This window comes from Malaclemys terrapin, chromosome 15 (genome assembly GCF_027887155.1).
Source record: "Malaclemys terrapin pileata isolate rMalTer1 chromosome 15, rMalTer1.hap1, whole genome shotgun sequence".
Taxonomy (NCBI): Eukaryota; Metazoa; Chordata; order Testudines; family Emydidae; genus Malaclemys; species Malaclemys terrapin.
The window spans coordinates 18,644,554-18,655,405 of NC_071519.1; the positions used below are offsets into that span (position 1 = coordinate 18,644,554).

A 10,852-nucleotide genomic window follows, 5' to 3' on the forward strand; every position below is an offset into this window, starting at 1 on the left:
TCCCCATCAAACCTGCACTGCACATATAAAGCATGCGGAAGTTGGCCGTAGTAGCAACGTGGAAATCACTGATGCCACAGTGAACTGTGTATTGTATTACACACACACAACTATGTTAAAAGTACATTCGTGAAGGTTGCAAAGTCAAGCACTCAAAAATGAAGAAATGCCAAAATTAGGGTTGCCTGTGCAACCTTGGTCTCCTTGTGCATATGCATTATGATAGTTTGTAATGACAGGATTACATACATTTTTACCACAGGACCCTTCCTCATGCAGTGCACGGGTTAGATCAGGGGTCGGCAACCTTTCAGAAGTGGTGTGCCGAGTCGTTAAGGTTTCGCGTGCCAGTAATACATTTTAACGTTTTTAGAAGGTCTCTTTCTATAAGTCTATAATATATAACTAAACTATTGTATGTAAAGTACATAAAGTTTTTAAAATGTTTAAGAAGCTTCATTTAAAATTAAATTAAAATGCAGAGCCCCTCGGACCGGTGGCCAGGACCCGGGCAATGTGAGTGCCACTGAAAATCAGCTCGCGTGCCGCCTTTGGCACGCGTGCCATAGGTTGCCTACCCCTGGGTTCGATGGTACTCATTTAATGAGCAGCTGTTTGGTGTTTTCTCAGTGTTCAGGGTGTGGTCCCAGGCTTTACTCTACGCTTGCTCTGAAGATGGAATTATTAATTTCCTCACAGGCTTTTCAGTGGTGCTCCTCACTATAGCACCTGTGTGCTGCACAAACATTTATTTATTTATTTCACGACTGCCCCATGAGATGAATGGAGTATTATCCCCATTTTACAGGTAGGGAACTGAGGCGTAGAGAGATTAAGGTCAAAGTATCTATTAATTTGGGGTGAGATGCTTAGGACCTGATTTTTTCCAGAGTTTTTTCCTTTACATTATGTCGCACTTCGTATGTTCGAAGCCCAGCTCCCATTCACTTCAGTTGCATCTGTGAGTGTTTAACCCTTCTGCAGTGAAACTCAGACTACGGCTCAGGAGCTGCAAGTAGCTCTTTGCAACGCAAAACATTAACACTGTGATTTAATTATTAACCAGTCGGGAGGCTTTTACTAGGTTATTAACCAATTATGTTATCAGCTTGCACTAAATTATTAACTGATTTGCTGTGAGAATAATATATATAACTATTTCCTCTGCATTTCATACTGTTTAAATAGCAGTAACACTGTAGTAAATGATACAATGGACTCAAACTACTGTGGCTCTTTGGGATAATGTTGAGTGCTAATTTGGCTCCTGAACCACTGAGGTCTGAGTATCACTGCCCCAGAGGCTCGGATCAGGCACCCAGAAAGTGAGGAACACACAGGGTGTGTGCGTACACTCTCTCTCTCTCTCTTTCCCCTCCTCCCCCCCTCCCCCCCCCCCCGGCCAAAGTGAGCCTTGGAGCCTGGGTCAACAGACTTGGGTCATGGTGCAGGGCTAGAAGTAGCAGCATAGATGTTCAGGCTCAGGGTGGAGCCCAGGCTCTGAAACCCAGTGAGGGGGGGAGGGTCTCGGAGCCCAAGCTCCAGCCCGAGGCCGAATGTCTACACTGCAATTTTTAGCCTTGCAACACGAACCCCATGAGCCCGAATCAGTTGATCCAGACTCGGAGGATTTTTTGCTCTGGAGATGTACCCATAGTTAGTGATCACTTGTGAAAAGTTTGATTTAAGTGACTTCCCCAGTGTTGCACAGGAACTGAGGCAGGGGTAGAATCCAGTTCTCGAGGGCAGTGGTTTTAAACCTTTTTTTTCTGCAACCCAGTTGAAGAAAATAGTTGATGCCCGCGACCCAACGGAGCTAGGGATGAGGGGTTTGGGGTGTGGGAGGGGCTCAGGGCTGGGGCAGAGGGTTGGGGTGTTGGGGGTGAGGGCTGCGGGGTGGGGCTGGGGCAGGAGGTTGGGGTGCAGGAGAGGGTCTGGGCTGGGGGTGCAGGCTTTGGGCTGGGGTTGGGGATGAAGGGTTTGTGGTGCAAGAGGGGTCTCCGGGTTTGGAGGGGGCTGGGGCGGGCGGTTGGAGTGCAGGCGGGGCTCTGGGCTGGGGATGAAGGCTCTGGGGTGGAGCTAGGGATGAGGGGCTTGGGGTGCAGGAAGGGGCTCTGAGTTTGGGGGGGGGCTCAAGACTGGGGCAGGGGATTGGGGCACGGAGTTGGAGCATGGACTTACCTTGTGGGGCTCCCGGTCAGCGGCACAGTGGGGGTGCTAAGGCAGGCTTCCTGCCTATCCTGGAACCGCAGATCCCACAGCCCCCCAGAAGCAGCCAGCAGCAGATCCAGCTCCTAGGTGGAGGCACGCAAGCGGCTCCGTGCGGCTCTCGCCTGCATGCACCGCCCCCCGAGTTCCCATTGGCTGAGAACCTGTGGCCCCACCTAGGAGCCGGACCTGCTGCTGGCTGCTTCTGCGGCGCAGCGTGATGTCAGAACAGGTAGGAACCAGCCTGACTTAGCTGGGCAGCACTGCCGATGGGACTTGTAACGGCGCAGTTGGTGGTGCTGACCAGGGCTGCCGCAACCCAGTGTCTTACATTCTGCAACCCAGTACCGGGTCGCGACCCACAGTTCGAAAACCATTGCTCTAGGGCAACATTCATCTGCATGGAACCATCCTTTATCTTCCTGCAGTCCAACTGCCTCAGATATTACATACTTTCAGCAAATGAAGCAGGGGTCCCACAGATAAGTCCGCTTCAGTACACAACCCTCATCCATCCCCCGAGCAGGTCCCTCCTGTGCACTGAACGAGGCAGGGGTCTCATGGAAAAAGAGTATGTGATCATGTAATTAAAGACTGTATCATAGTGCATTTGCGCAAGTGGGTTGAATTTCCTAACTTTTGAGTGTTTGATTTTGCTGCCTTAACATCCTTTTTAACATAGGTTTTTGTGTAATTTCCTGGGTTTTTGAAAACGGAAACTGAAAAAGTCTCTTTGCCCATCCAGGCTCAGTACTGCTTTTGCACGCTGGTCTTCTCTTCAGATTTGTGTCCTCCCCATTGGTTGCCATTCTTCTTGCCCTTATCCCTATCTATTTGCCCCCCAGATCTGGCTCTTGTCCCCTCTGCGTTGGAATCCAGCAGCTTCCTCTTCTGTGCTGCCTGGGCCCAGCAGGGGGGTCATTGAGATTTTAGGAGGGCGTCGTCCTACTAGGTGCCCAGCTCAGAGCTGCAATTGAAGGGAAAGTCCTACTCAGGTTCAGCTGGAGCGTGGACAGATTCTTTGGTGAATTTTGTTGTTAAAATTGCACATGCTCAGTAGACTTCTGCAAAGTGATTTTTCAGAGATGTAAAACTTGGCCAGATTTGGGCGGATTTTCATGGGGATGGCAAAAGGCACATTCCCTAACACAAAGGTCATCCCCTTTCAGAATTCAAGTCCCTGGTCCAAAGCATGGGGGTTTTAAAGTAGTTCAAAGATAAGGGCACCAGAATTTTTTAACATGAGCAACAAGTATTTTCCCTAACCTTTTCCTGGAAGCAGCTGAACTTCTTTGGCTGACATTTCGAAAACAATAACAGTAAAAAGTCAGCCCGAGGCAGACATCAGCCATGGAAAACTTCATCCCAAGTGGCTAGGCTGCCGAAGTTACAAGCAACTGAAAACAGGGTCTTATAATGGGAAGTGTTGTGCAACCTTAATAGGTGTTACTGCTATCCTCTATTATAATTCTGTTGTTACATACTGTTTAGAATGTACGAGGTGTGTGTGAGCAATACCATAGTAAATGAGAACACTTATTGTTTAGAACAAAAACAGGGACTAAACACACCTCACTTCCCCCCTCTAGGGGGCACTTTCCCAAATTAGATTTACAGATCTCAGTCACTAGGGCAGGCCCTGGCTCCCTTACCTGATGTAGAAAGCAAGCCAAGTGCTGAGGAGGTAGGGCGGGAAGTATCATGAATTATAAGAGGCCTCAGAGGGAATCCTGTGTTGCTGAGGATGGAAAGGGGGAGGAAACATACAACTCTGTGTAGCCTTTCCCAGGTGAAAGAGAGGCTCTTCACTGAAGATGTCTTTGGGGAAATTATAGTAAGGAAGGGGGGAGCTAGAGTGGGTCTAGAAATGCCCAGCCAAAGTAAGGATGCCTCAGGAAGTGATGGGAGTAAAGTTGGATTGGGGAGAAAGAGCAGAACCCACATGGAACGTTATCAGCATGAGCTATTGCTTCAGTACTAGTGGAGTACAGTCGGGAGAGGCAGCAGGTGCAGAATGAACTGGAGGTGCAAAGCGGATGGGAGTGGTAATGGTAAGAGACTCCATTGAAGAGATGGAGGGGTCAGGGCTCCACCATCCCATGCCATCTGCGATTCAGTATGCTGCTTTGTAACACTCCAGCTAAAGTTCTGTGTTCAGTTTTTTGGACTCCTCAGACTAGAAGGGTTTGATAAACTGCAGAAAATTCAGGGATGGGCAACAAACTGCAGCATCAGAGGGTTCTTGTGAATGCCTAAGGGAGCCAGGTGTGGTCAGTTTGGAAGAGGGGAGAAGATAATGGAATTCTTATTCTAAAGGGACAAGGGGAAGTTATTTCAGGGGCTCAATGAGGCAAGAATCAGAACAAAAGTCTCAGGAAATCCAATCTGCCTATGAAGAATATATCCAAAGAATCAGCTGGTTGGGGGAATCCTCTCCTTGGGCAACTTGAGATGCTGTCACTGTGTTCACAAAAAAAATTGGACTGAATGAATGCTTGAGATGCTTATGCAGAAGCAGCCCAAGAATGGGTCATCCAGCATCTCCGCCACAATCTACAAGGGCCACTTCCAGCTTTGACACACAAATCTTATCCACGTTAAAGGGAAAAAACTGTTTGATGTAAGAGGGGAAGTTGTCTTCTGTCTGTGTACTGCCAACTAGGAATGTTCTCACACTGTGCTTTGTTGCTCGCCTGCTTGCTTAGCACAGCTTCTCGATGTGAACGATTCGAAGCTGTTACTGTGGTTAGAACTCGTGACATGGCAAAGGGCAATGTCATCAAATGCTCATTTAACCTGTTTGACATTTTCATACTGGTTTTGGATGGTTTCAGTCCAAATGTATATTTTTCTGAGACAGGAAGCAAGAAAATGGTCCAAATTATCCCTGCCTTGTAAAAAGGCATTGAGTTTTCAGGAAGTGCTTGTATGTCCAAGTCTAGTCATGCGTGGAGTTAGTAAAATGAGCCTTGCTGTTGATTCCTATGGTATTAAAAGCGGAGTGGAATTAATGTAGGATAATCTGACTTTTCTTCTTTTTAGCCGCTTTAATGCTGTAAACCTGAGCGTAACTTTGAGATTGAGAAAACAGTCAATTATTTAACAAGAATAATGCTTTGTATGTGGAACTCTTCATTTTCTAAGGGTACGTCTACACTACCCGCCAGATCGGCGGGTAGTGATCGAGCTATCGGGGATCGATTTCTCACGTCTAGTGTAGATGCGATAAATGGATCCCCGATCGCTCTGCCATCAACTCCTGTACTCCACCGCGACGACCTGCGGAAGCAGAGTCGACGGGGAAGCGGCGGCAGTCAACCCCACGCTGTGAGGACGCGAGGTAAGTCGACCTAAGATACGTCGACTTAAACTACGCTATTCTGGTAGCTGAAGTTGCGTATCGTAGGTCGATTCCTCCCTCTCCCCCCAGTGTAGACCAGGCCTAAGTGTTTCCAAACATTCCCTAATCTCCACAACATCCCATCAGAGTAGGTAGGGTTGGTGAAGTAAGGTAACAAGGGATGTGATTGGATCTATCAATCTAACCGCCTCTGCTGTTTTTAACTTATGAGAAGCTCCCAATGTGCATCATGCTTGTATAGTAGCCTCATGTTGGCAGCTGCCTTAATCCCGTTTACATTGTGCTTTTCAAAGTTTATTTGACTATCAATTGAAGCACTTTGACTGGAAATACGATACTGAACACTTAGTCGGATATTTCCGTCCAAAAACAGGGTTACGTGTGTGCAACAAAATATACTGTAACGTTTTGCAGAATGGCTCCTAACCAGAATTGGTCTGTATCCCTTTTGAGAATAGAAACACCATTACCCATTCCAATTATTGTAGCAATACCTCAGTTCGGTAGATGGTGGCGACTGACATCCCTAAAGACTGAGATCTTCTGTCCGCAAGACAATTGTAGCATGGACAGTAACAGCACAGCTCCCTCATGCACTTCTGCCACTGTGCCATGCCCCAACCTAGAGGAATGATCTTCACAGGAAGTTCTGCCTAGACTGCCAGCAGTTCCAATAGTTATGTTGGTGTTTGCATCAATGTTATTGACTTGGTTACTTACTTACACATGCATAAATCAAATACAGAAGAATGTATAGTTGGTACAGCCCCTGATGTGATTAGAAATATGCTAATCAAGTTATAGCCTCAGTGAAATATATTGAGGGTCTCCATTTAATTACACGAGTTGAGTTAAAATAAGCAGAGCAAAAACCAAACACACATTAAGGTTTCTGACTTTTTTAGTAGCCATAGGAACCAGGAAGCACCTAAAGTGACCAAGATGCTGCACAGCAAACACCAGATTCACAGCTACGAACCACTGAGTCTGCTGTAGCTGGCACAGCCATGACACTTACCTGGAATCTGGGCCACCATCCGTTATTCAGTCATTTCATAGAGCCTGGTCAATGGCAGTTGTTATAACTAAGCAGAAGTATTGTTTCAGGGGCACTATTAAGTGCATTCTACAGGAATTATTACAAATAGCGAACGTCAACATCTAAATTGTAATATTAACTAATGTAGAACATTTGACAGACACTACCAACTATGTTGTGCCATATTTGTCTCACTTTTTTGTGAAATATCCTTCAGGTTCTAAAGATCTTTCTAAATCTACCACTCTCCCTAAGACTGCTTAAAAATCTAACCGACTTTTATGTCCCTGCTGTGAGTGGCCCTACTAAATGTGTGCTCTGCTGCTGAAGCAGAGGGTGTGCTAGTTGAGTGCTGTTTGCAGACCAGAATGTAACTCTTTACTCGGTCTCTTTTTTTTTCTCTTAGAGACCAAGATTAAGCAGTTGGACCCAGATGACATGGATGAGATAGAGAAGATTGAATCTTAAATAAACCAGGGGTGTTTGGAGTCAAAGGGAGATTTTTCTTTAACCTTAGACCTCAATATTTTTTCTGTTTAAAAAATTGAAATAGTTTAAGTGAAACGTATTGCCATGTTTGGAAATGATGATACAGTATTCTCCATCATAAAGAATTCAGGAAAAGAAAAAGAAACTTATTCTCATGACTTCAGAATGGTTCCTATTTTCCCCTTCTCATGGACTCCTGTGTTTTTGTCTAGTATGTTTCGTTACCAAGATATTGGCAGGTTTAATAAAAAGCACAGGAGGATATTCTCTCACCTGACCAAGTTTCCCTTTCCCACATCATTCCCAGGGTACATCTCTATCAAAAGTAGTGAAGCAAGTTGTTCAGATGAATTAAACGGCCAACACAAAACTGACATCTATATGATAATTGACACCAATCATTAATATAACTAGCCACTGGATGGCAATGGTTGCTTTCACAGTCATGGATGAGGCAACACTGGTGTTCCTGCAGAGGAATAATAAAGAAACCACACTTCCCATTTTAATCATCAGGCCTTGCCTCTGCTCTCCTATGTTATATCAAGAATTAAAATAATACATGTGCTTGTTAACTTCCTTTCCACTAGATGGCAGCATTACTTCATAAACATAACCTGCCCTGTAGCTCTGAGCATCACAGACTTCGCATTTAACTTGGGGAACTAAGTTTTCTTTTATTTCGGAAATATTGTTTTGAGCCTGAAGTTAAAATCTTTTTAGCTGATCCAAGATTACCTCAGGACAGAGAGAAGTCAAACTTTCCTGAGCCACTAAAATCTCTCAACTCTGACCTACCTCTTAAAGACTCTGGACAGGGAATCAAGTCCTCTTTAGAATTTTTTGAATATTTCACTTAAACAGTATCTTTCAAAGATATTTCAACAATACAGGAGGTTTTTAGAACTATTCTCTCTATCAACTGTGTTACTGAAATATTTATCCACTGCTTTACCTGTTCTGCTCCTTGTTAGATACACCGACAATGGGAAGTAGGTGTATTAAATGGCTCATTTGTTCCTCAAAGTCAGTTTTTTACTTTGAGTTTATTTCTTCTCACATCAGTACTACTGGAGAGAACTCAGTGCAAGGGATGATCCAGTGGTTGGGAAATAGCTTGGGACTCAAGACGTGGGTTCAATTCCCTGCTCCACCACAGACATTTGTGTGACCTTGGGCAAACCACGTAGCCGCTCCGTGCCTCAGATTCTCCATTTTAAAGTGACAGTAATAGTGCTTCTGTACTTTGTGGTGGTGTGATGTACTCAGATAATACAGTAATGGGCTCTATAGAAGTACTGGAGAGAATTACACCCAGAGAGAGTTGAGGAACTAGTTACTCTAGAGCCAGACATAATGCAAGCAATTGCTGTGTGTCGAGAGCTTGCACAGCTCTATTCAATGCACCTGAAGCTTGACCTGCAGCACCTCTTTGTGTGTGTTTCTAATATGCCCATCACCGTGATATGTGGCCTAAATTGTCTACAAAGATGCAAGCTTTGCTCTTCTGTGGTCTGGTGGCTGCTGTTGAGTCTGTTAGTGGCGGTTATTTCCGTGAAAGGTCACCTGCCCATTCTTCTCTGCTGCATCACAGAGAGAGGTGATTGTGGGAAAAGTGCAATGCCTAAAAGGATGTCAGGTTTATCTGAATGAGTTCCACAGTCGCAGACCCTCTGCTGAAAATGGCCTGTCCCTGACCGCAGAACTTCTGTGTTTGTCATCCATAGCAACCCGGTACAGCATAGCTGGCTTGGGAAAGACTGCTTGTAAATGATCAGAACCTTGCATTGAATTTGGAATCAAATAGGGAGCTGTAGAGTGCTCTGGTATCGGAGGGGTAGCCGTGTTAGTCTGAATCTGTAAAAAGCAACAGAGGGTCCTGTGGCACCTTTAAGACTAACAGAAGTATTGGAGCATAAGCTTTCGTGGGTGAATGTCCGCTTCATCAGACGCAAGTAATGGAAATTTCCAGAGGCAGGTATAAATCAGTATGGAGATAACGAGGTTAGTTCAATCAGGGAGGGTGAGGTGCTCTGCTAGCAATTGAGGTGTGAACACCAAGGGAGGAGAAACTGCTTCTGTAGTTGGATAGCCATTCACAGTCTTTGTTTAATCCTGATCTGATGGTGTCAAATTTGCAAATGAACTGGAGCTCAGCAGTTTCTCTTTGGAGTCTGGTCCTGAAGTTTTTTTGTTGTAAGATGGCTACCTTTACATCTGCTATTGTGTGGCCAGGGAGGTTGAAGTGTTCTCCTACAGGTTTTTGTATATTGCCATTCCTGATACCTGACTTGTGTCCATTTATCCTCTTGCGTAGTGACTGTCCAGTTTGGCCAAGGCACATAGCAGAGGGGCCTTGCTGGCACATGATGGCATATATAACATTGGTGGACGTGCAGGTGAATGAGCCGGTGATGTTGTAGCTGATCTGGTTAGGTCCTGTGATGGTGTTGCTGGTGTAGATATGTGGGCAGAGTTGGCATCGAGGTTTGTTGCATAGGTTGGTTCCTGAGTTAGAGTTGTTATGGTGCAGTGCGTGGTTGCTGGTGAGAATATGCTTAAGGTTGGTGGGTTGTCTGTGGGCGAGGACTGGCCTGCCTCCCAAGGTCTGTGAAAGTGAGGGATCATTGTCCAGGATGGGTTGTAGATCACTGATGATACGTTGGAGAGGTTTAAGCTGAGGACTGTAGGTGATGGCCAGTGGAGTTCTGTTGGTTTCTTTTTTGGGCCTATCTTGTAGCAGGAGGCTTCTGGGTACACGTTTGGCTCTGTTGATTTGTTTCTTTATTTCCTTGTGTGGGTATCGTAGTTTTGAGAAAGCTTGGTGAAGATCTTGTTGGTCTCTGTCTGAGGGGTTGGAGCAGATGCGGTTGTACCTCAGTGCTTGGCTGTAGATGATGGATCGTGTGGTGTGTCCGGGGTGGAAGCTGGAGGCATTAAGGTAGGTGTAGAGGTCGGTGGGTTTTCGGTATAGGGTGGTGTTAACGTGGCCATCGCTTATTTGTACTGTGGTGTCTAGGAAGTGAACCTCCCGTGTAGATTGGTCCAGGCTGAGGTTGATGGTGGGGTGGAAGCTGTTGAAATCATGGTGGAATTCTTCCAGGGTCTCCTTCCCATGGGTCCAGATGATGAAGATGTCATCCATGTAGCGTAGGCAGAGAAGGGGCGTGAGTGGACAAGAGCTGAGGAAGCATTGTTCCAGGTCAGCCGGCCCTGTGTCCACATGCTCTTCACTGGCTTTCAGCAGCCAGGAGGCAAAGGGGGTTGTCTCACATAAGCGGCCCAGGTTTCTCAGTACTTTTATGGCCTTTGCTGGTGAGTCTGGGCCAAATTCTGCCGAGTGGGATGGAACAGCCTGCTCTGCCTTGATCTCCTAGTGTCAGCTATTGAGTTTAGGCTTTTAATAGTGTTTATTGCCTGCATCTCTGAGCAGTGCACAAAGTTAAAGTGCAAAAGCTTGTGAGAATGTTCTTATTACTCTGACTTTGGATATAGTTGGAACATGGCGCATTTTGTCATTTTTCCAGTGCTGTAGGAAGTTGATTCTTTGCAGCTGGCGTGCTCAGGGATGGGAAGAGGTGAAGGCAGTATGGATTGACTGGTTCACTTTTTTGTAGAGTACTCTGTCTGATTGCGATTTTGGGGAATTAAGCAAGTAAGGTTCTTTACGGGCTCTGGTCTATGCCTTCTTGCATCCGCTGCTGATCGATTTCAAAGCAGGTCTTGGCTTCACAGGTTGGAGTGCAAATACTTTA

General features: G+C 45.8%; 1 protein-coding gene across 1 annotated transcript in view; it reads left to right on the forward strand.

Moving 5' to 3' along the window:
• Positions 1-7,208, forward strand: part of DDX25 (DEAD-box helicase 25) — a 72,649-nt gene extending 65,441 nt beyond the window's left edge. Inside the window, exon 12 of the mRNA XM_054005553.1 lies at positions 7,015-7,208. Within this exon, the coding sequence (XP_053861528.1) occupies positions 7,015-7,076 (62 nt within the window). The 3' untranslated portion in view covers positions 7,077-7,208. The remainder of the gene's footprint in view (positions 1-7,014) is intronic.
• The last annotated feature ends 3,644 nt before the right edge of the window (positions 7,209-10,852 follow it).